The sequence below is a fragment of the Schistocerca gregaria genome, chromosome 2 (assembly GCF_023897955.1).
Source record: "Schistocerca gregaria isolate iqSchGreg1 chromosome 2, iqSchGreg1.2, whole genome shotgun sequence".
NCBI classification, from domain to species: Eukaryota; Metazoa; Arthropoda; class Insecta; order Orthoptera; family Acrididae; genus Schistocerca; species Schistocerca gregaria.
Window position 1 is genome coordinate 942,203,775 of NC_064921.1, and position 26,955 is coordinate 942,230,729.

A 26,955-nucleotide genomic window follows, 5' to 3' on the forward strand; every position below is an offset into this window, starting at 1 on the left:
GGACGACATCAAACAAAATAACCCACTGAGAGACGATTGTATAAACATCTCTGACTGCAGATCAATTTTGACGTTAGTTCAGAAACTGTATAACACTAAATTTGGATCCACAAAGGTGGTTCAGTGTCGATCTAAGATAGTACGAAACATGATTGGCAACACCGCAGAAATCGGCTATCGTCACGATTATCTCGCTTTAAACGCAGACATTAACCGTACTTCGTGTATACACTGTAATTATTATCTAAAGTGTCGTTTTATAAAGACAGAGGAAAGTAAACAGAAAAAAAACAATTTCCGAACTTCTCCGCATACAAAAAACATTTTTTGCAGGGAATCGTATCGAGCCCATATGATGATACAACAAAACGCAAAAAAAAAAAAAAACTTGCAAGGGTTCTATGACCAACAGAGAAAAGGCGTAACTGTTTTTTTTTAATACGTTGTTAATGAATTTCTGTTGATTCAGTAATTTCTCCGTAGAAATATTTTCATCCTGAAGTTATGTGCAATGCTTTTACACATTTTAATGCTCTCTGGGATTGCTTGTACATTTAATGAAAACCATCCTAAACATCTCTGCACTTTTGCCGCCAGGATATATGATGGGTATATGGGTACAGTCCACAGCGCCTAAATTCCAGGATAACGTGATATTTGATAAAAACCACGCAGCGTTTCCGTAATTTTTTTTTTCTTCTGTAGGTATTTTCATGAATTCTTTCTTCATTCAGGCAATCCATACCCATACCTTGAGGACAACTCTGTAAGCCGTTTGAACAAATCACCAAACAGCATCTGAAAGCTTCCTGTAGCACAAAATCTTAATGTTAGACGTAGCATGCACATTGGAGTTAGTGGCTGGTTTCTTTTCGTGGTTTTAGCAGATTCGTACTCCCTCAACCTTAGTTCTAACGGCTGCGCAGTTATTTATTTTTCAATCTAAAATAATTAATCACTTAATTTCAAGGATGAGTTGGCCCTTTGTCGTCCTCAGCAGGCACATCGGAATACTCAGATATCTGCAAAGTTAAAGAAAGGGAATTATATTCGTGTAAGTTTCTTCCACACAGAATGCTGCCCAGAACGCTCGGAAAACGGAAAGGGTTATGTGGTTTCAGAACGTAACGTTGTTATAGCTATTTTTGTGGCCAATAAAGCAGAGAAAGTAGTATCAAATGGAAAAAAATTCTTAAAATTTACATCGATTTGAACCTGAGTTCCTTCATACGAGCGTTCAAACCGCAAGCTCTGGGCTTCCAAAACAGTTGCTCAAGCGATGCCTGATAAATGACAACTCGCTAGAACAACTTACGTGTACTTGCTTATTTCTCCTTTATTCATCAGTGCTCATGCAGCTGCCATAGCAGTTCAGCCACGTGTTCGACAGAAAAAATTAATATGCGTTGTATAGTTACTGCAAGTAGACCCCGAGGGAGAGACATTCAGTCATTATTGACTGTTGTCAATATCAACATACGTAATTGTTCACGGCAAATATTTCGAATTTTCCTTTCTTACTCTGTTTCTGAGTGTCTATAAGATGCCTCAAAATAAATCAGATATATTGCGAGACGTCTCTATGAATCGTTATGATAAAATTATTTTGTGCACTCATTATGTACACACCTGGTAAGTCATGTAACCTAACCTCATCAATCGAAAAAAAAAATTCGAGCTTCAGCGGTGTGGGAGCGACGCACTTACGTATTTATGTGTTAATAATATTGTATTTCGCAAAACAGAAGGGTTGTCTGTAATATCACTCCATTATAAATTAACTACTACATTTGAACCTCACTTTGATCTGCAAATTTTCGCCAGTCAAAGTTGATCCTACTTCACCGCGATAAAATCTGGGATTAACAATTATACAACGCAGGTTTCCGAGTTCAGATTGATCTGAGGTCATTTTCTGTGTTAATCTAAGGTCAAATGCTTAGTATAGTCGGTCCTCAGAGTCGCAGAAGGCCGTCGCCATTATTTTACTGGCTAAGGGTGCGGCTCTGAACTTTGTCTTCGGAGGAGAAGTGGTGTGGCGCCTCTTCATGGATTGCTTTTTTGTTTCAGGTTAGAAGTGACGAACCCTTATTTCATCGCATGTGACGATGTTCGACAGAAAATTGTCACGATCACTCCCCAACAATAACGCACAGATAGTCGTTTATGGTCTCCCGTTAATTGTGAGGAACCTAACGGGCACACACCTTGAATAAGAGTGTGTCAGCAGTGCAAACAGAGACGTCCAGTTGAGTAGCGAGGTATTTGATAGCGATCCGTCGAATGAGGGTGTCTGCATGTTCCAATATTGCAGGAATCACATCTACATCTATATCCATACTCCGCAAGCCACCTGACTGTGTGTGGCGGAGGGTACCTTGAGTACCTCTATCGGTTCTCCCTTCTATTCCAGTCTCGTATTGTTCGTGGAAAGAAGGACTGTCGGTATGCCTCTGTGTGGGCTCTAATCTCTCTGATTATATCCTCATGGTCTCTTCGCGAGATATCCGTAGGAGGGAGCAATATACTGCTTGACTCCTCGCTGAAGGTATGTTCTCGAAACTTCAACAAAAGCCCGTACCGAGCTACTGAGCGTCTCTCCTGCAGAGTCTTCCACTGGAGTTTATCTATCATCTCCGCAACGCTTTCGCGATTACTAAATGATCCTGTAACGGAGCGCGCTGCTCTCCGTTGCATCTTCTCTATCTCTTCCATCAACCCTATCTGGTACGCATCCCACACTGCTGAGCAGTATTCAAGCAGTGGGCGAACAAGTGTACTGTAACCTACTTCCTTTGTTTTCGGATTGCATTTCCTTAGGATTCTTCCAATGAATCTCAGTCTGGCACCTGCTTTACCGACGATCAACTTTATATGATCATTCCATTTTAAATCACTCCTAATGCGTACTCCCAGATAATTCACGGAATTAACTGCTTGCAGTTGCTGACCTGCTATACTGTAGCTAAATTATAAGGGATCTTTCTTTCTATGTATTCGCAGCACATTACACTTGTCTACATTGAGAATCAATTGCCATTCCCTGCACCATGCGTCAATTCGCTGCAGATCCTCCTGCATTTCAGTATAATTTTCCATTGTTACAACCTCTCGATATACCACAGCATCATCCGCAAAAAGCTTCAGTGAACTTTCGATGTCATCCACAAGGTCATTTATGTATATTGTGAATAGCAACGGTCCTACGACACTCCCCTGCGCCACACCTGAAATGACTCTTACTTCGGAAGACTTCTCTCCATTGAGAATGACATGCTCCATTCTGTTATCTAGGGACTTTTCAATCCAATCACACAATTGGTCTGGTAGTTCATATGCTCTTACTTTGTTCATTAAACGACAGTGGGGAACTGTATCGAACGCCTTGCGGAAGTCAAGAAGCACAGCATGTACCTGGAAACCCGTGTCTATGGCCCTCTGAGTCTCGTGGACGAATAGCGCGAGCTGGGTTTCAGAAGACCGTCTATTTCGAAACCCATGCTGATTCCTACAGAGTAGATTTCTAGTCTCCAGAAAAGTCGTTATACTCGAATATAATTCGTGTTCCAAAATTCTACAACTGTTTGACGTTAGAGATATAGGTCTATAATTTTGCATATCTTTTCGACGCCCCTTCTTGAAAACGGGGATGACCTGTGCCCTTTTCCAATCCTTTGGAACGCTACGCTCTTCTAGAGACCTACGGTACACCGCTGCAAGAAGGGGGGCAAGTTCCTTCGCGTACTCTGCTGCGTGTGGCCGTCGGGCATCGAACAGATTCGCGCGACCCTTCTGCAACGGCGAGAGACTCCTCGCGCAACGATTCATCATGCTTTTGTTCACTGACAAGCCTCCTTAGACATTCTGCAAGCGCCTATGAATGTCTGCGATTCACTAGTTCTCCGCCAAAAGAAACTTAATGACAGGTCTCTACTTGGAAAGCGGCTCCGTTACAGACGCCATTTTGAATGTTGCGTGTAGCGCCACCACCCATCAGAACTTCATGAAACTATAGGAGCTGAAGCGGGAATACTCCATGATGTCCGAGAACAAAACTACACATTTTTCAAGCGAAACTAGCCGAGAAAAAATGCGTTGCATTATTTACTGAACGCCCCACATAATTAAAGGGCTGTAATTATTGGTATTCGATCAGAGAGAAATTTAACCCCGTCTCTCAGGTCAAAGTGAGTCTCGCGACCCTAATTTAGACTGGTTTTAGAAGTGTAACAGTCATGAGAATTAAGCCTTGTCCCGCAGTGAATGTTTCCAATTAAATCTGTGGAGCAGTATGTCACACAATTTGTCTCGGACGCCGCACACTGCTAACAGTACATGGATTCTGGCTGTTGTGGCCGAGCGGTTCTGGGCGCTTCATTCTGGTACCGCGCGACCGCTAAGGTCGCAGGTTCGAGCCCTGCCTCGGGCATGGATGTGTGTGATGTCCTTAGGTTAGTTAGGTTTAAGTAGTTCTAAGTTTTAGGGGACTGATGACCTCAGATGTTAAGTCCCATAGTGCTCAGAGACATTTGAACTCTTTTTTTTTTTCTACAGTGACGCCACCGCAGTTGCGAGTATGAATTCGTTGTTTGGGGTAGGGACGATGGGGTGGAGGGTGAGGGGGCGGTTGGTGCAGTGGGGGTGGGGGGTGGTTGGCGGAGTGCAGATTAAGGTCATTCATTTCCTTGTTCAAGGGGTAATCCATCTCACATCAGCCTGAAATTTGATCGAATTTTTATGTAAGTGTGGTAAAATAAAGGCTCTCAAAGCGATATTGATGCCACAAATAAGCAATCGTTTAGAAAAGGGAAAAACAATTTGGTTGGTGCATACGTTCGTGGCGTTTTTATTTTGCATGTTGATATTCCGATCACTGTGAGTTTCTTTATCGATTGTCATTTTTTTTATTCCACTGCTGCAGTTTGAGTTTAAATATTATCACTTTGTCATTTGGAGATAGCGGGTGGAGCTGTGGACGCTAGAAAATGGCGTGCGAAGTGGATAAATCGGAACATTTCCATTAATCACCTGTTTGAGTTTAGCAGATGGAAGACAGCAGCGGAGGCAGCCTGAAACATTTGCGAAATGTATGGGGATAATGCTATTGGACAGAGCACGGTAAGAAAATGGTTTTCTTATTTTGAGGAGGATCGTTTTGACATTAGTAACTCTTCAAGTTCGGGAAGACCGTCGGTGTTTGATGAAGATCATTTAAACGAATTAATCCATAATGATCCACGGCAGTGTACTCGAGAACTGGCAAATTGGATGAACTGTGATCATTCCACCATAGTGCGACATTTGTAAGCATGCTGTAAGCCAAAATCACAGAAAATCATGTGGTACCCGTATGTGCATCTCTGCTTGCTCGTCGCCAGCTAGCTCGTGATCAGTATCGACCATTCCGATCCTGTACAGTTTCTGGTGACAAGAAATGATGTCCTTATGCTAACATAAGGAACAGAAAGGAATGGATGAGCCCAAACAAAGCAGCAACGCCCCGTACAAAGACCTTCACGTATCCGCGAAAGATAATGTTATGTATCTGATGCAACAGCGACGGTGTACTGTGCAGCGAATTGCTTTCCCGTGGTGTAAGCACCACTCCTGGCATTTATTGTCAACAACTGAGACCTCTTGCAGACGCAGTCCAAGAAAAACGACCAGGGAGACTGCGTGAAGTGATATTACTCCATCATAACGCTCGGCCGCCTTCTGCTAGTCTGGCAAAAACGCTGTACAGGAGTTGGGAAGACATTCCGCACCCACCTTATTCCCCTTCTCTTGCGCCCTCAGGTGTTCACCTTTTCCGATCTCTACCGAACAATCTCCAAGGAACTTCCTTTCTGGATGAAAATGCGCTCCAAACATTGCTCGACGAGTTCTTCGCCTCAAAACCACGCGATTTCTACAGTCGAGAAATAGAAAAGCTACCCCAGCTCTGGCAGACTGTTCTAAAGAGTGAAGGAGAATATATTATTGACGAGTGAAGTCTCTGTTATGTGTATCTGTTGTGTTTATTAAAGTTAGAATCATTAAGGTGTGGCTTCCATCGCAGTGCTAAACGAAGAGGAGCTTCTAAAAATGTAAAATGTGTTGCGGCAGGAAAAAGGGTTAACACCATCTAAAACTCAGTAAAGAACAGGGTGGAATAGGGATGACCAGCGCTGCTGGCGGAGCAGGTACAGTGGGTCAGCTCCCAAGTCCTCAATCGGTGGAAATCAGCAGAAGTCACAAGGCTTCGGCCATCAGTCATTTGTTTATGGTTATAACCGTGTTAGTTAACTGACAGTAGTGTGTGAGATAGTCATTGTCGTCTGCCTGTATTACTATGTTGTCCTGTGATCTGTTTCGTTCTGTTTCCATTCCGTGTGATAAGTGAACATAATTGTTGCTGTTGGTTGTCCTCATATTGCTGCCATCTCCCGAGTGTGCCTTGCAGCTGTGAATACTCTTGTCACGGTCAGCTACATCGCCCGATCTCTCCCCAATCGGTAATGTGAGGTGTTATAAAGCCCGCATCAGGACTCCACCTCTACCCACCATCTGCGGAAACGCAACGCTCTTGTGCAAGCGACATGGGATGGAGTATCAAAGGAGTACATCCGAGACTTTTAAAAGTCTACACCACGACGTCTGGAAGCTCATATTTACGATCACGGAGAGCTGATGTCATATTAACATTTTCTGGCTGTGTAGCGCAATAAATGTTGGTCCTTTATACTCGAACGTATAATCATTTTGTATGGATAGTACCATCTAATTTGCTGCCAACAATGATCGCAATGCACCTTGTCCTTGTAGGCGTGGCTCGTTTTATGACAAACCTAAATTGGGATGGTTGCATGCGGGTTTGAACCGTCGTCCTGCATAATGCGTGTCCAGTGTGCTAACTACTGGCAATAATGGTTGAGATTACCGGGGCATTCGATAATTTCTGGCGGCCCGCAATGTTTCAGAGGTTAAGACATCTGGAGGTACCGCAATCACTGTACAACAGTTTCCTTGACTACTGTGAAGACCGAATAGGCGAATGGCAGATGGACAGTCGGAAAGTAAATAAAAGAGTTACCAGAGGCTCTCCTGGAACATAACAATCAATCCCTCCTACAACTTCTGGATGGGGATGACGGGTCAGACGGAATTGTCGCCTACGCAGATGACCTATCAGTTGTAGTCACTGCATACAACAGGGTCCAGTTAGAAGAGAAAGCCAGCGGAATACTACAAACAATTACACAATGGTGTCACAACAATAAACTCAATAAACTCAAACAACATACACATTACTGAATGGATCATTCCAAAGGAATCCTTCTGTTAAACTTGGGGACACAAACATCAAACGAGCGCACGTTACGCGTTATCTAGAGTTCACATAGATGAAAAATTGAATTTCCCGAACACGTAAAGTACACAAACTGATGAGGCTATATTCAAAACAGTACATACCGCCTCTACCAGTCATACGGACATACCACTGTGCGCTCTTCGAATCAGTACTCAGCTTCGCTGTTAGCATGTGGGCACAAAGACTGAACCTGGTCACCAACAAAGCATCGGTCAGACGAGGGCAAAAAAATGTCCTACTTAGGCTATCTGGAGCCTTCGGCACCACCTCTGTGGATGCACTGTGTGTGGTGCTCGGAATATGCCCCATAGATATTACGATCAAATACAGAGCTGCAAGGTACTGGTTAAAGGTGGGGAGACTAGATAAGCTACACACAATAACCGGTGTGCCCATAGGGACGATACGTCACCTTAAGAGTTGGCGTTTCGATACATGGCAAGGTGAGTGGGATGTAAGTGATAAGGGACGCAGACTGCACGACTTCCTCCCTGACAAAAGGGAGCGGTTAAGAATGACACATATATATCTCAACAACGGCATGGTAGATTTCTTAACCGTACACGGAGCTTATCCCACGCACTTAAACCCCCTGATACTGAGGAAGACACCTACATGCACATGCAGGGAAGAAGGTTCCCCAAAACACACTGTCTTTTTCTGAGGGCAACACGTGAACAATAGACTTACACAACACTTACACTACACAGAAAAAGACATAGATATATACACAGCAATAAGAGGGGAAGAACGACGGGCACAGTTAAACGTGTTGACAAACAGTATATCAAAAACAACACATGAAGAGTACCTGCAGACACGACATAACAGACATGCCTGTGTGCAACGTAACAACAAGCTCTAGAGGGTGGACAGCGATACCCACAGTGACAGCGAAAATAGTCACAATGAGGAAGACAGGAGGAGGAAGATGAGATGTGACAGTAAATAAGCATAAGGAGCTGGTGATCTAGCCAAGAAATCACCTAAAGTTAATACATAGGACTAGTAATAAATAGGATTAGTAATACTATTTCTCTACTAATAACCTTTTGCTTATGTGTGTGTGTGTGTGTGTGTGTGTGACTGGCGGTCAACAACTGAAAGAAAGCATACTGAGGTATTCAGTCACAATAGGTAAAGGTACTAATCATCTTTTTATACACTTCTTACTATACAGGGTGGTCCATTGATCGTGACCGGGCCAAATATCTCACGAAATAAGCATCAACGAAAAAACTACAAAGAACGAAACTTGTCTAGCTTGAAGGGGGAAACGAGATGGTGCTTTGGTTGGCCGCTAGATGGCGCTGCCATAGGTCAAACGGATATCAAGTGCGTTTTTTTTAAATAGGAACCCTCATTTTTATTATATATTCGTATAGTACGTAAAGAAATACGAATGTTTTAGCTGGACCACTTTTTTCCCTTTGTGATAGATGGAGCTGTAATAGTCACGAACATATAGCTCACAATTACAGACGAACAGTTGGTAACAGGTAGATTTTTTTAATTGAGATACAGAACGTAGGTACGTTTGAACATTTTATTTCGGTTGTTCCAATGTGATACATGTACCTTTGTGAATTTATCATTTCTGAGGACGCATGCTGTTACAGCGTGATTACCTGTAAATGCCACATTAATGCAATATATGCTCAAAATGATGTCTGTCAATCTCAATGCATTTGGCAATACATGTAACGACATTCCTCTCAACAGCGAGTAGTTCGCCTTCCGTAATGTTCGCAACATGCATTGACAATGCGCTGACGCATGTTGTCAGGCATTGTCGGTGGATCACGATAGCAAATATCCTTCAACTTTCCACACAGAAAGAAATCCGGGGACCTCAGATCCGGTGAACGTGCGGGCCATGGTACGGTGCTTCGACGACCAATCCACCTGTCATGAAATATGTTATTCAATACCGCTTCAAAAGCACGCGAGCTATGTGCCGGACATCCATCATTTTGGAAGTACATCGCCATTCTGTCATGCAGTGAAACATCTTGTAGTAACATCGGTAGACACATTACGTAGGAAATCAGCATACATTGCACCATTTAGATTGCCATCGATAAAATGGGTGCTAATTATCCTTCCTTCCAAAATGCCGCACCATACATTAACCCGCCAAGGTCGCTGATGTTCCACTTGTCGCAGCCATCGTGGATTTTCCGTTGCCCAATAGTGCATATTATACCGGTTTACGTTACCGCTGAATGACGCTTCGTCGCTAAATAGAACGCGTGCAAACAATCTGTCATCGTCCCGTAGTTTCTGTTGTGCCCAGTGGCAGAACTGTACAAGACATTCAAGGTCGTCACCATACAATTCCTGGTGCACAGAAACATGGTACTGGTGCAATCGATGTTGTTGTAGGATTCTCAACACCGACGTTTTTGTGATTCCCGATTCTCGCGCAATTTGTCTGCTACTGATGTGCGGATTAGTGGTGAGAGCAGCTAAAACACCTACTTGGGTATCATCATTTGTTGCAGGTCATGGTTGACGTTTCACATGTGGCTGAACACTTCCTATTTCCTTAAATAACGTAACTATCCGGCGAACGGTCCGGACACTTGGACGATGTCGTCCAGGATACCGAACAGCATACATAGCACACGTCCGTTGTGCATTTTGATCACAACAGCCATACATGAACACGATATCGACGTTTTCCGCAATTGGTAAACGGTCCACTTTAACTCGGGTAATGTATCACGAAGCAAATACCGCCCGCACTGTCGGAATGCTATGTGATATCACGTACTTATACGTTTGAGACTATTACAGCGCCGTCTATCACAAAGCGAAAAGAGTGGTCCAACTAAAACATTCATATTTCTTTACGTAATACACGAATATGTAATAAAAAATGGGGGTTCCTATTTTAAAAAACGCGGTTGATATCCGTTTGACCTATGGCAGCGCCCTCTAGCGGGCCAACCATAGCGCCATCTGGTTTCCCCCTTCAAGCTAGACGACTTTCGTTCTTTGCAGTTTTTTCGTTTGACGCTTATTTTGTGAGATTATTAGCCGGGCCACTATCAATGGACCACCCAAAAATGGTTCAAATGGCTCTGAGCACTATGAGACTTAACATCGAAGGTGATCAGTCGCCTAGAACATAGAACTACTTAAACCTAACTAAACAAAGGACAGCCAGCCGGTGTGGGCGAGCGGTTCTAGGCGCTGCAGTCTGGAACCGCGCGATCGCTACGGTCGCAGGTTCGAATCCTGCCTCTGGCATGGATGTGTGTGATGTCCTTAGGTTAGTTAGGTTTAACTAGTTCTAAGTTCTAGGGGACTAATGACGTCAGGAGTTGAGTCCCGTAGTGCTCAGAGCCATTTGAACCATTTTTTTAACCTAAGGACATCACACACATCCATGGCGGAGGCAGCATTCGAACCTGCGACCGTAGCGGTAGCGCGGATCCAGACTGAAGCGCCTAGAACCGCTCGGCCACACCGGCCGGCAATGGATCAGCCCATATATACAAGGGTCGGTCAAAAAGTAATGCCTCCCATTTTTTTTTCTACTTAAAAAAATTAAGTTAAGTGAAAAATTTGAATTTGGCGCCATTCCTCAAACCTTCTTCTGCAATCCACTGCAGTAGTAACTTTCTGTGTCAACAGGTGGCAGCACAGCAGAAGTTTGTAAGATGGCCGACATCGATGTTCGTTTGAGACAGCGTTGTGTGATTGAATTCTTGAATGCAGAAGGTGAAACGCCCATACGCATTCATGAAAGACTGAAGAAGGTGTATGGAGTTGTGACAGTGGATGTCAGCACTGTTAGACGATGGGTTCGTCGTTGTAAGGAAGCTGAAGGGCAAACACCGTTGACTGACGAAAAGCGGAGCGGCAGGCCGGTGAGTGCAGTGACTCCACACAACATTCAGCAAGTTGATGACATCATTCGTGGTGACCGTCGGGTGACTGCAGATGAAGTGTGTTGCATTATTTCTCTTAGTAAAGGCAGTGTGATCACGATTATTAAACAATTGGGGTACTCAAAAGTTTGTGCACGGTGGGTTCCAAGACTGTTAACCGATCAGAATAAAGAGGCAAGGAAAACAATAGCCTCCCAACACTTGCAGCGCTTCCGTTTGGAGGGAGATGAGTTTCTGAAAAAAATTGTGACCGGGGACGAAACATGGGTGCATTTTTTTGAACCCGAATCAAAGAGGCAGTCAATGGAGTGGCGTCACACAAGCTCGCCGAGGAAGAAAAAATTCAAAACTGTGCGATCGGCAGGGAAAGTTATGGCAACAGTTTTCTGGGATACAGAGGGTGTGATTCTGGTTGATTTTTTGGAGCAGGGATGCACAATAAATTCTGTTCAATACGTCACAACCCTCAAAAAACTTAAAGCACGTCTTCAGCGAGTTCGCCCAACAAAATCAATGGCAGATGTTCTTCTTTTGCATGACAATGCAAGACCACACACCAGTCGTCACACCTCTGACGAGATTGTCAAAATTGGATGGGAAGTTTTGCCTCATCCCCCATACAGCCCTGACCTGGCACCATCAGACTTCCATCTGTTCGGGCCACTAAAAGAAGCTCATCGTGGGATTCATTTTGAAGATGAGGAGGCCGTCAAAACATCCGTGCATCAATGGCTTAGGAAGCAGAGCTGTGATTTTTACCGTGCTGGGATACATGCCCTTGTTCAAAGATGGACCAAAACAGTAGACATGTGTGGAGATTACATTGAAAAATGACAAAATGATCCTCAATGTTGTGGTTTTCAACCTATGTAATTGCATTTAAATTTCCTGACAATTAAACGTAGAAAAAAAATAGGAGGCATTACTTTTTGACTGACCCTCGTATTTCAACTGTATATTATTGTTAATTTGTTAAGCATTATTCTTTCTAAATGTTGTATATGTGTAAAACAAAAGGAAACTGCAAAAAAAATGAAAAACGAAAATTGTTAAGATGTAAGACCTGTTCTAAAACATCAGGCAACATGTCTATAATTTGGCAATAAATAAATAACCACTGTGTCACCTCGCTCGGGCTCGGAGAAAATGAACCAGTTCAACTGTCCGTACGTCGTCCACCGATGTTATGCGAGTACAGAGGAAAGGAACATTCCAGTATGTGGTACATTCCTCAGTGTGGAAGTGTTAGCGAAGAGGCGAGACTCACCCTGGCTTCGGCAGCCGCGTACGGCTGGTAGGCCTCGAGCCTGCTGCGCCGCCACGCGTCGGCGATGCCGACGGCGGCGTGCCACTGCGCCTCGTTCGTGATCTCCGCCCTGGCCCTCGCCAGCAGGTTGTCCATCTGCGCCCGGAGCATCATGTCGCGCTCCTCCATCAGCATCTCCTCGACGGCCTCCAGCGTCATGTTGTACTCCTCGCGCTTCTCCTGGAACTCGCGGATCTGCATCTCCCGCTGGATCGCCATCATCCTCTTGCGGTGGTCGGCGGCCGCCTCGACCCTCTCGACCTGCTCCAGCCAGCGCTGCTCCGTCGCGGCGCGCCTCCGCTCGCCCACGCGCCGCAGCTGATCCTCCAGGGTGTCCGGGTGGGCCGCGAGCGAGGCCGCCCACTGCGCTCGCATGGCCGCGCGCGCCGCCGCCTCCACGTCCGACTCCCCGGACATCAGCATCTCGCGCAGGTCCTCCGGCTCCCCCTCGAGCATCTCGAACGCCGGGCACGGCGCCGGAGCGCACGGAGGCGGGCGGCACGGGGGTGGAGACGGAGACCGCGCCCGCGCGCACGGCGGAGGAGGAGACGGGGAGCGCGCGCACGGCGGAGGCGGAGACGGCGACCTCTGCACGCGTTTCGTGTTAACAGGCAGGCAGGTTGCATTACGACAGTGGAAACTAGTTATTTAAGTCTCTGTGTGTGTGGAACTCGGAAAAAAATTATTACTATTAAATGTGTGTGAAATCTTACGGGACTGTCGTGTACATAGTTCCGCGTAGTCAGTGCGTACACAACTTTCCCACTAGAGCGCACCCCGCAGAGCACAGCAGCGCAGGCGCAGCGCTCGTCCGTCTCCACACTACGAGATGGCGCTGCCGTAGAGACGGACCAGATTCTGCTTCCGCCGATCCGCTTAACGCAACCAATGAGATTGCTGCTAATGTAGAACCTTTCCTCCTGCTGCGCCGCCACGCGTCGTCGATAGCGACAGATAGGCACGTAGAACCTTTTCTCCTCTCGGATCACACTCGCGCAGTGATACGTGAACGCGCGAGGTACGAGGGCTATCCACAAAGTACGTTTTCGTTTGTGTCCGTTAGGGGCGGGGCTAGCACGGCCATCTCGGTGTCACGGCATTCCGCCGCTCAGTCGGCATCCTGCCGTATTAGTGAGAGGTTCGTGCTGTACTCCGTTGAGCTACTGTGATACTTTGAAATGTCAGCTTTAATTGAAAACGCCGCGAAGTGTGAAGTGCATGCTGTAATAAGGTTTCTGACTGCAAAAAACTGTACACCGATAGAAATCTATCGGCAGCTTTGTGATGTTTATGGGGACAACATAATCACTGAAGGTGGAGTGCATCAGTGGGTCATAAAATTTAAAAATGGTGGAAACTTACATTCACGACGAAGAATGACGTGGAAGACGCCGCATAGTGACTGCCGAACTTGTCGAAAAAGTCGATGCCGCGGTCCGTGAAAACCGTGATTTCACAATAACGGAACTCTATGAGTTTTCCACAAATTTCACGAAGTTGGTTGCACGAAATCATTACCGAAAAGCTTGGTTACCACAAGTTTTGTGCAAGATGCATACCAAAAATCTTGACAGAGATTCACAAAAATCAGAAAGATGGTGACTCATTGTTCGATCGAATCGTTACTGGTGACGAAACATGGGTTGAGCATGTGAACTGTGAGACAAAATTGCAGTCAATGCAGTGGGGGCACACAAATTCCCCCCTAAAACCCAAGAAATCCATGCAGTCAATGTCGGCAAGGAACGTGATGGTCTTTTGGGACTGAAAACGTGTGATTTTTGTGGATTTCCTGGAAAGAGGCACTACAATAAACTCTCAAAGGTTTGCCAAACACTGCACAACCTCAAAAGAGCAATACAAAACAAGCGCAGGGGAAAGTTGGGCTCAGAGATCTTGCTGATTCATGACAACGCCCGGGCCCACACGGCAAATGCCACTCGTGAAGTTCTCGAATCTTTCAAGTGAGAGGTGTTTCCTCATCCGCCGTACAGTCCCGACCTGGCACCGAGCGACTTCCACTTATTCCCAGCAATGAAGAAGTGGATGGCTATGCAGCGTTTTGATGACGACGCACAGCTTCAAGAAGAGGTAACCACGTGGTTGAAGCCGCAGGCGGCTTAATTTTACGACGAAGGAATTTCCAAGCTAGTCCATCGCTACGATAAGTGCCTTAATTTAAATGGCAACTATGTAGAAAAGTAGTATTTAAGTGTGGCTTTCATCTGTATATAATTAAAAAAAATTCCAATACTTCATTTACTTTTAATTCCAAAACGTAATGTACTTTGTGGATAGCCCTCGTATTATAACGAGTGTACAGACCTCCGATTAATCGGTATGCATTAGTCTGTATTAGTCTGTACCAGTCTATAGTCAAGTTTCAGTCTGCGCCTAGTAAGATTATCATATTCCTGTACATAGCCATGAAGATAAATGTATAGACACTTTTGTCAAGTATCAGAGATAAATGTGAGAATAAGATTCACGTACCAATACCAAAGGAACGTCAGGTTGTCAATTGTAAATAGCATCCAGAACCAAGTTAAGTAATTTTCATGCTTGTTATTATTTTAATAAATGTGTATGAAAATTAATCAAGTTCTGTTTAAAGTTGGTCACCGTCAATGTCCTACTCTAAGCGTGCGTTTCTGTCGTCTGACCTAACGGCAGAAGATAAACATGCGACGATAAGACCACGAGACATATTTCTGACACTCCTCCTACTTCGTTAGAGCGACAAGTCAAATAATCTGATGGTGTGTGTACTGAAGGTCTTACAGTACGCACACCACAGGGACTTAACTGCTAAGGTCATCAACCCCTAAGTTTATACACTACTTAACCTAAATTATCCTAAGGACAAACACACACGCATGACCGAGGGAGGACTCGAGCCTCTGCCGGGACCAGCTGTACAGTCTGTGACTGCAGTGCCTCAGACCACTCGGCTAATCCCACTTGGCCGGAACTTGGACTCTCTACAGCAATTGTTCCCAATCTTTCTGAGACCACAAGCTTTAGGTGCAATCAGATATTAGATACCAAACCTTCTCCCACCACACCATTGTCAATGGAAATGAGCATATGGCATCGTTGGCCAGGACGCCACATCTAGGGACGTTTGGCCATCAACTGCAAGTATTATTTCAGTCGACGCCACGTTGGGCGACTTGCAGGCCACTGATAAGGATGAAATGATGATGAGGACAACACGATGTCCAGTGCACAAGCGGAGAAAATCTCAGACCCGGCCGGGAATCGAACCTGGGCCCTCTGTATGGGAGGTGAGCACGTTACCACCCAGCTAAGCAGGCGGACACCATTGTCAATATTAACACCTAACAAAACTTTAGAATGAAAAAAATTTCTAAGATAACGAAAGATCAAAGATGTCTAGTTTTGTAGATGTTCTATTAAACCATGAACTAATGAGCCATTGAGATAATTAGTACTGTTTTCTTCAAACAGCCCCCCTTTATAGAATGACGCAATTCTCAGTAAACTGCATATGCTACCTACAACTCCTTCCCAGAAACGACTAACTCTCGTATCACAAATCAATATCATGCCACGGGCATCAAAGTTGGCAATGAAATTGCAAGTTTCCTTCAGATGCCAATAGGGGCCGTGGAGAATCTGGCAGACGCGATGGTGTGTGCCCAGTTTCCAGCGGCTCCATGCTGCGAGCGTCCCTTCCCACCGCAATACAGTATAGCTGATGGCAGCCGCACAGCTCACTCGTAATCTGAACCACTTCTCTATGTGATGCTAGGTGGACACTGCCAACTTGCGGCTCCGACCCCATCATTTGTACATAGTTCTGACGGCATCAACCTTGTTGTTATTTGTTGAGCTGGGCTCTATTACTTACTGCATTATTTGTAATGGGTCTTCGACTGTGTGCTGGCGTAAGCTGGCGTCAGCAGACCGTGTGGCGTAGGGGTTGAGACAAGATCGACAGAGGCCAAAAACAGACTCGCAGGAAACGCTCCACCAACGTCCTCTCAGCTGCCAGTATTTAGGATCACTCCCACGGACCAGAGGGCGTCTGTCACAGTCCGTCACACTAAGTTCCAGTGTCATCAGATCACAGCCCGGCGGAAATCGCAGTAGCTGTTATCTCCGTCGCACACAAAGACAGGCACCACATAGCAACCATAAATGTGCACATAGCGGACTTTGTGCTACACCAGCAGTGAGGCTACTGTGGACTTTAGAGAAGGGCTTGTACCACAACGAATATTTTGAGTTAAGTTAACTTTCCATTGTTATGAATAAAGAACAATTTAATCCATGCATGTAGTTTGTGTTACAGAAAGAGAATACTGGCCACCAAACAACATCCTCTCCTTGCTTCTCATTGTACAGCACTACAGAGACAATGAGACGACATAAAAGAATGATTCTAGAAACAGAAGTTAAATAACTTTCTGTTTCTGTGTTAACTTGTTCGCTAATCATTTCTGCTCCTGTCCAGTTTTCCTCTGATGATGGCACACCACTCTGTTGCCTACCTCTCCTTACCATTTCCTACCAAGTAGTACACAACATTAATTACTCACATTGAAGGTAGACACTTGTTACAAAGCATGCTTCATCTGTACCACTCCTCTCCATAGCGACACTTGCCTCACCCAGCTCCTGTAGCCACATTTAAAATCACCCAAAATTCAAAATCAAAGATGTAAACTACCCATAGTGTTTTGTAAATTGGTTAAGGCTCATTTCATTTAATATCAACCAAAATAAAGAATGCCACAGATATCTGTTAAAATTTGGTGTAAGAAAGTACATAAATAGAAAGTGATAAAATAATTTTATCAGATTTTTTTAGACCAAAATTGTGGTCAGGGGGCCGTTTTAAAATGTCTAGCATTTTCTCCATCTGGTGTCAGTATGAAGGGTAGGTAGAAAGTTTTTAACTACTATAACTCCCTTATTTATAAATCAATTTTATTCAATTTGGTGTCATTAGAAAGATAAAAGGACCAACTATATCACTAAACTATAAAAATGCTGCAACTGTGCATTTAAATATCCGAAAATATGTAATTAAAGTCAGTTTCACAAAAAAAATTACAAACTTTATTAATTTTTTACATCAAAATCACAAGTTTCACCATTTTAAAATTTGTCTCACAGATTTCCTTTTGTCATACATTTCAACATAAAAACAATCAGAAGGGTCTTTGTTCTGTCAATCTTTTAAAACAGAAAGACCATAAATAATAATATACACATTTCATTTTGTGACTCCCACTCATTGGTCACAAATGATGATCAGTTCTCATAAAACACATTCATAAAATTCTAAAAAGCATTCATTCTTTCAAACAAGTTTTCAATGGACAATGTTATGTCTGATTCAAAAGTATGTAAACGATCAGTACTTGTGCTCGCACTAGAAGCAGGCAAGGTCATTAAAATGTTTTCATAGGGTATCCAGCAAACAACAGCGTGATGTGGCCATGAATAACTTGAGGAAGGGCCACTTGAACTCATGAACTTGACTTTTGCATCTCTGTGTTCTTCACTTATCTCTAGAATTTTTACAACCCACCACTGGTTATTGTAGATAGCTGCGACATGTTTCTTCTTTAATTGTGTTAGAGGCAGTGTTTTGAATTCCAAGAGGAACTTGAATGAACTTAGTAGATGATGAAACACGCCTTATCAGCAACTTGTTTTCATTCAGTGGTTTGAAAAAATGATTCGCTCTTGTCCCAGGAATGGTAGAACCAGTCTCATATCGTTTTTGTAACATGTTTGTGAAATTTTTATCTCCTCTGTTGTAACATAAAATGTTTCTATTCCTGGAACATGAGTTCTGGCAAATGTAAACAGATCGTTTGGACTTAAAATGTGACTTTCACATGGACGCTGTAAACTTGTTCTTGTTGCTAAACGTTTAATAGCATCATAAACTCCATCACGTGACTAGTGGCAAAAAATTACATTATGCAGTTATTCCATTATCTTGCTTGTTATGGCACAAATTTAAAAAAGTTCTTAAAGTTTTTATATTTTGCAGAACTGCCATCACTGAAGTATATAACATGCTGGATGTGTGGTAATTGTTCCATTATATAAGTGAGAGCAGTTTTCTGGAACACATAGAATGTGTTGGTATGCTGCAAACAGTCACTTATACAACACAATGACATAGAATTAATGCAATCATCTGTTTTAAAGTACACCACAAAAGGATGAAGAGTGACTTGAATGTTCTGCCAGTAAAATCCTTGTGCAGCATCCTGAAGCAAACAGGAATAGTTCTCTGCAAAATCCACTATGATGATGCATGTAGTATCGGGGAGGGTTTCTTTGCTTGATTTTAAGTAGTGACTCTGAGATTTTGATACATAATGATGATGTGTTAAATTTTGAAGTATTTGCATGAGATACTCAACAAATTCATCAGTCGTTTTCATCAATGCCTCCAGTGTAGGTCGATCCGTTTACATCCATTGTTTGAATACAACATTTTCACAATGTTGTAAGGAGTCCAGCTCGATTAAAAAAAATGTGTAGTTCCTATTCATCAGGACACCAAGCACAGCGATGCAGCATGCACTCCTCATTTTCCACATTGCACACAAGTTTCTGTAGAAGTTCAGTGTACAGTTATTTCACATAAACAGCATGCATTAACAGTTTTATGTTTTGATGATATGTGCATACACCTACGTTATGTATTCCGCGACTGTTTACAGTAACACAGATTAGATTAGATTAGATTAATACTTGTTCCACAGATCATGAATACGACACTTTGTAATGAAGTGGAACGTGTCAGGTTAATGAAAGATGTCTGTAAAGGATATTACATTACACAAAATATTGCATGATACTAATGATTAACTTAGTTTTTTTCCCTCCCTTAATTTATATCTAAAAATTCAGCCAATGAGTAGCAGGAGTTGTCATCTAGAAATTCTTTTAATTTATTTTTAAATGTTGGTTGACTATCTGTCAGCTTTTTGATGCTGTTTGGTAGGTGACCAAAGACTTTTGTGGCAGCATAATTTACCCCCTTCTGTGCCAAAGTCATATTTAACCCTGCATAGTGAAGATCATCCTTTCTCCTGGTGTTATAGCTATGCACACTGCTATTACTCTTGAACTGGGCTGGATTATTAACAATAAATTTCGTAAGTGAATATATATACTGTGAGGTTACTGTGAGGATCCCTAGACCCTTAAATAGATGTCTGCAGGATGACCGAGGGTGGACTCCAGCAATTATTCTGATTACACGTTTTTGAGCAATGAATACTTTTCTACTCAACGATGAATTACCCCGGAATATGATACCATACGAAAGCAGTGAATGAAAGTAGGCATACTAAGCTAATTTACTGAGATTCTTATCACCAAAATTTGCAATAACCCTAATAGCATACGTAGCCGAACTCAGACGTTTCAGCAGACCATCAATGTGTTGCTTCCAGTTTAACCTCTCACAATGGACACACATAAAATTTTTGAAAATTCTACTTAGCTACAGACTTTTGTTCAAAGTCTATATTTATTACTGGAGTTGTGCCATTTGCTGTACGGAACTGTATATACTGTGTTTTATCAAAATTTAAAGAGAGTCAGTTTGCTGAGAACCACTTAATAATTTTGTGAAAAACATCATTTACATTTACAATTGGTTTTTGGATGTTATTACTATACTTGTATCATCAGCAAAAAGAACTAACTTTGCATTTTCATCAATATGGAATGGTAAGTCGTTAATGTATGTCAAGAACAGTAAAGGACCTAAGACCGAACCCTGTGGGACCCCGTACTTGATAACCCCCCCCCCCCCCCCCCAGTTTGAGGAATCAGCTGTTGTATTAACATTACATAAACCACTTATTTCACGTTTCTGCATTCTTCCAGTTAAGTATGAATTAAGCCATTTGTGCACTGCCCCACTCAAACCATAATGATTTAGGTTATCTAAAAGAATTCCATGATTTACACAGTCAAAGGCCTTTGAGAGATTACAAAAAATACCAATGGGTGATGTCTGGTTATTCAGAGCATTTAATATTTGATCAGTGAAAGCGTATATAGCATTTTCTGTTGAAAAGCATTTCTGAAAACCAAACTGACATTTTGTTAGTACTTTATTTTTACAAATATGGGAGGCTACTCTTGAATACATTACTTTCTCAAAAATTTTTGATTGAGCTGTCAGAAGAGAGATTGGGCGATAGTTGTTGACATCCGACGTGTCCCCCTTTTTATGCAATGGTTTTACAATGGCATATTTCAGTCTATCGGGGAAAACACCCTGCCCCAAAGAGCTATTACATACGTGGCTGAGAATCCTACTTATCTGTGGGGAACAAGCTTTAAGTATCTTGCTGGAAATGCCATCAATTCCGTAAGAGCTTTTACTTTTCAGTGAATTTATTATTTTACTGATTTCAGAGGGAGAGGTTCGTGGAAATACAGTTGTTTCAAACTGCACAGGTATGGTCTCTTCTATTAGAAGCCTTGCCTCTTCTAGTGAAGATCTTGATCCTATTTTCTCCACAACATTTAAAAAATGATTATTGAAAATATTTCCAATTTTAGATTGTTTGTTAGTACACTTGTCATTCAGTTTTATGGCACTAAAGTCTTCCTGTGCTCTTGGTTGCCCTGTTTCCCTTTCAATAATATTCCAAATCGCTTTAATTTTATTATCAGAGTTACTGACCTCAGACATGATACACATACTTCTGGACTTTTCAATAAATTTTCTCAGTACCGCACAATAGTTTTTATAATATTGAACAATTTCGGGGTCAGTACTCCCTCTTGCTGTTAGATACAGTTCTCTTTTACTGTTGCAAGATATTCTTGTTTCTTAGTTAGCCAAGGTTTTTTATATGTTTTCTTGGAATTATGTATCACTATTTTTTTGGGAAAACAATTTTCAAATACCCTTAAAAATGTATCGTGAAATAAGTTATATTTCAAGTTTGCATCGGGTTCCATATACACTTCATCCCAGTCTCGCTCCTTTAGTCTTTCCCTAAAGTTTGCAGTATTCATATTGTTAATTGAATGCACTGCTTTGAAATTCTGATTTGATATACTGCATGGAGCTATGTCATGTACTGTAACTAGCTGTGCACCATGATTTGAAATACCATTCTCAACAGGATAAGCATTTATGTCCTTAAACTTATCTTGGTCTATAAAAATGTTATCTATCAATGTCCTGCTGTTCTTTGTTATCCGAGTAGGAAAATCAATGATGGAGCTCATATTGAAAGAACTGAGTAATACTACAAGGTCATTCTTCCTATTACACTCTTTCAGGGAATCAACATTGAAATCCCCACAAATGATAATTTGCTTCCCCCTGTCTGGCAGATAGCACAACAAAGCATCCAAGTTTTCTAAAAATAGCTGGAAATTCCCTGAGGGGGACCTATACACTGTTACAATTATGAAAGTGCCATCATTTAGTTTTAGTACAGTGGCACATGCTTCCATATGTTGCTCTACACAAATTTTTTTAGTTTCGAAATGTTTTGCACTGTGGAAGCTTTTGACATATATGGGAACTCCTCCCCTCATCATATTATCTCTACTTACATGTGCAGCTAATTTGTACCCATTGATGCTAACCTTTTGCATATCAGTGACAATGTGATGCTCAGACAGGAATAGTACATCTATTACATTCTCAGTTTCTATATCTTCTAAACAAAGCAGAATCTCATCAATTTTATTCTTCAATCCCCCAATATTTTGATGAAATATACTAACATTTTTCATTTTACTTTTGACCTAAATTCACAAAATTTAGTAAAACCAATTTTATCTTCAGTGTATTTTTCTCTGGAAGCTAAGTATACGTCTTTCAGATTATGTAAAATTAGTCTTTTTCTCTTATACACTCTTTTTTATTAGCAGAAATGCGACTTATATCATCTTCACAGTAAAAATTCTGGACACGTTTTTCCACATCCTTACCTTTTGCTGTTTCCCACTTTAAACTCCCTTTTGAGAACATACCACATTTTTTTTAGCAATACCCTCGATTTCTTTACCATGTATTCGGTAGTGGCAAAAACATTTGGATTTTTTCTTTACTCTGGTGCTAAGGTAAGTATTTGTAGTTTTTCTTTAACAGAACTTCTGCTGACTTTCTCTTTCAGTTTTTGCATTAAAATATTACAGTCTGTATAGTCAGTCAGCACTGGCAGTATTTTCAGACACATTTTTCATTGGAACATGTAGCACTTCTGATGCTGTTTGCTGGAATTTTAAAGCTGAACAACGGGACTTGGAACGAATGTATTCTGGACGCCCGTCTTGTGCTCTCTTGGTAACCTTAAATGGTGAAATTTCAAGTAATTCACAACTTCCATTAAGTTTTTGAAGAGCTGTAGATGGGTCTGGCATATATTCTTGATCTTCAACTTCACATTCATCCATCCCTGGAAGGTTATCCCCCACAGAATGTGAAATGTCCTTACGGAATGTTATGCACAGTGTGGTGCCTGGAATAAGTCAAAGGGTTTTATATTTCCTTACCATGGTTAAAGAAAGAGGTTTCAAAGATTTCTTAGCAGTCTTTTTACCATGCTTCTTAAAAGGGTCACAGCAAAATCTTTGTATGTCTTCAAATGTTCCCAAATAGAGCCTTTTGTGAGAAGAACAAACACTCAATATAATCACAGATGCTTCTTAGCTTCAGTAATTCAATATCAGCTTGATTCAGGCTTGACATAACTATTAAATCAAGCTCTTCGCTGCTATTACTTTTCTCCTGACACACAACTGCTGACACAAAGCCTAAAGAACATTTGTTTTCCATTATGATTTTTAATCAACTGTGCATGTTGCAGAAAAGAACTGGATGGTTCGAAACTTTTTATTGTTCTCTAATTAGACAAGAATATACTATGAAGAATCTGTAAACAGGAAATGAGAAATAGTTAATGACCACTTTATTAAGTGACCTCTAATATTCACATTATGAAACAACTTTATATTACAGTTCGATCCCTCAATATGGAACCTCTCGGTATGTACAATCCCTCAATATTATATTCTAAAACCTCTCAACTTGATAGTGTGATGTATTTTATAACAGTCAATCAGATGTTGCTTCAGGAGCATTGTAAGATACGTAACACATAAAACCTTTGATTGTGGAATTGAATTATATTTATTATAATTTGTTTTATTTGAATTATTGTATATAAGTAATAAATTTTACACAAATAAAAAATATTTTTGTTTAAATTCTGTGAAAGTATGTTAAACACTTATAACATTAAAAATGTAGTACTGATAATGTCTTAACAGCCTTTAAAACTAAATACTTAAAAATTAACTATCAACTGTCAATAACAAAATCAATGACAAAAATAATTAATAGCTATTTATTTATTACTTGGTTATATATTGTCAAAATTGAGTGTATTAATGATTGGTTTGAAGGTAATATATATTTCAAGTATATAAATTATGCATAATGAATAAATTAATATAGAGATCTCAACTTTTTAATTTATAATTAAATTGATGATATCATATAGTGAAGAAATAATAATTTAAAGAGTAATAACTACTTATAAAAAACCTTCAAAATGGAGTTATAAATATGACCAACTTTTAGTTTAATGTATTTTTAAATGAACTATCATTCATTATAATATAATTCTGTATGAAACAAAACTATTAATAAGGAATAATAATATTTATATGAATATATCATTATTTCTAATGATAACTGATACAAAAAAAACTTGTAAGAAATGTTAAATAAAATATGTGATCTTTTTTCAGTCATTATAATATCTGATAAATAAAGTTCACTAAAACATCTGATAACTAGCCACAATTATAAAAAAGCATATATTGCAACTACCGCTTGTAGGTTATAATATGATTAAGTGGTCTAGCATTGCTTCATAAAAATTATAGAACGTCATAGGGCACTGTAATATGTTGAAAAAAAGCAACCCATTGCGCTTATGGATGTTAAATTAAGTCTCTCTGCTTATATGTTACTGTAGAACTATGCATGGATTGGGCGAATTCTTTCTCTTTTTAAATTCAATTGTTCCTTTTCACTATCTCATATTGAGGGGCTCTGTTTCCCCAAACATTATCATATTCAGAAAATTTAAAAAGGGAACTGGATAGGTTAAAGTTAGATATAGTGGCAATTAGCGAAGTTCGGTGGCAGGAGTAACAAGACATTTGGTCAGGTGAATACAGGGCTATAAATACAAAATCAAATAGGGGTAATGCAGGAGTAGATTTAATAATGAATAAAAAATAGGATTGTGGCCAAGATAGATACCAAGCCCATGCCTGCTACAGTAGTACAAGTTTATATGCCAACTAGCTCTGCAGATGATGAAGAAATTGAAGAAATGTATGATATAAAAGAAATTATTCAGATAGTGAAGGGAGACTAAAATTTAATAGTCATGGGGGACTGGAATTCAGCAGTAGGAAAATGGAGAGAAGGAAATGTAGTAGGTGAATATGGATTGGGGGTAAGAAATGAAAGAGCATAACGTAATCATATCTAACACTTGCTTCAAGAATCATAAAAGAAGGTTGTATACATGGAAGAAGCCTGGAGATACTGACAGGTTACAGATAGATTATATAATGGTAAGACAGAGATTTAGGAACCAGGTTTTAAACTGTAACACATTTCCAGGGGCAGATGTGGACTTGAAACGAGGATATAAGATGAACATCAACAAAAGCAAAACGAGGATAATGGAATGTAGTCGAGTTAACTCTGGTGATGCAGAGGGAATTAGATTAGGGAATGAGACACTTATAGTTGTAAAGGAGTTTTGCTATTTGGGGAGCAAAATAACTGATGATGGTCGAAGTAGAGAGGATATAAAATGTAGACTGGCAATGGCAAGAAAAGCGTTTCTGAAGAAGAGAAGTTTGTTAACATCGAGTATAGATTTAAGTGTCAGGAAGTCATTTCTGAAAGTATTTGTATGGAGTGTAGCCATGTATGGAAGTGAATCATGGACGATAAATAGTTTGGACAAGAAGAGAATAGAAGCTTTCGAAATGTGGTGCTACAGAAGAATGCTGAAGATTAGATGGGTAGATCACATAACTAATGAGGAAGTATTGCATCGGATTGGGGAGAAGAGAAGTGTGTGGCACAACTTGACTAGAAGAAGGGATCGGTTGGTGGGACATGTTCTGAGACATCAAGGGATCACCAATTTAGTATTGGAGGGCAGTGTGGAAGGTAAAAATTGTAGATTGAGATCAAGAGATGAATACGCTAAGCAGATTCAGAAGGATGTGGGCTGCATTTTTTATTTTTATTTATTTAGTTATTTATTGTTTCGTGGGACCAAATTAAGGAGAAGTGTCCATGGTAATGGAACGAGTCAGTACATGAAATTATAACACGGTATTAGAAACAGATATAATGAAACATAAAAAAAACATATTCAGGTGGCAAGTCATAAGTTTATATAAAGAAAATCAACAATGTAACACTGGAATTTTCTTAATTTTGTAGCTCTTCCAGGAGCTCCTCGACAGAATAGAAGGAGTGAGCCATAAGGAAACTCTTCAGTTTAGACTTAAAAGTGTTTGGGCTACTGCTAAGATTTTTGAGTTCTTGTGGTAGCGTATTGAAAATGGATGCAGCAGAATACTGCACTCCTTTCTGCACAAGAGTCAAGGAAGTGCATTCCACATACAGATTTGATTTCTGCCTAGTATTAACTGAGTGAAAGCTGCTAACTGTTGGGAATAGGCTAATATTGCTAACAACAATCAACATTAAAGAAAATATATACTGTGAGGGGCAATGTCAGAATTTCCAGACTATTGAATAGGGGCTGACAAGAAGTTCTCGAACTTACACCACATATAGATCGAACAGCCCGTTTTTGAGCCAAAAATACCCTTTTTGAATCAGAAGAATTACCCCAAAAAATAATACCATATGACATAAGTGTATGAAAATATGCAACTTTTCATGTTGAAGTGTCACTTATTTCAGATACTGTTCTAATGGTAAATAAAGCAGCATTTAGTTTCTGGAGATGGGCTTTCCACAACAGCTTACTACTGGAACTTAGAAGACAAAATGGCTGCTCATGTAAGAAGCACAAATTCAAGACAAGAAAGTCCTTCAGATATGTAAAGTGCATAGACACAAACAAACCTAACACATAAAGCCTGTGTTGCTTCTAGACTGAATTATTCATTGTTGTTTCATGTATTGTTGATTAGCTATTTTAAGCAATTAATTATTAGAGCAATATTGAAAAAGTATAAGATCTAACAATAGAGGACCAACACCCTTCTGATTTTTTAATGTTTAAAGTATGGCAGTAGTATTTATTTGAAACAAATATTCCGATGTGAAACTTGTGACTGCTGAAAAA

General features: G+C 41.0%; 1 protein-coding gene across 2 annotated transcripts in view; it reads right to left on the reverse strand.

Moving 5' to 3' along the window:
- LOC126335386 (MAP7 domain-containing protein 1-like) overlaps nt 1-26,955 on the reverse strand; it is a 136,673-nt gene that overhangs the window by 38,614 nt on the left and 71,104 nt on the right. For both annotated transcript variants that reach the window (XM_049998607.1, XM_049998608.1), the window contains exon 3: nt 12,518-13,144. In XM_049998607.1, the coding sequence (XP_049854564.1) occupies nt 12,518-13,144 (627 nt within the window). The remainder of the gene's footprint in view (nt 1-12,517; nt 13,145-26,955) is intronic.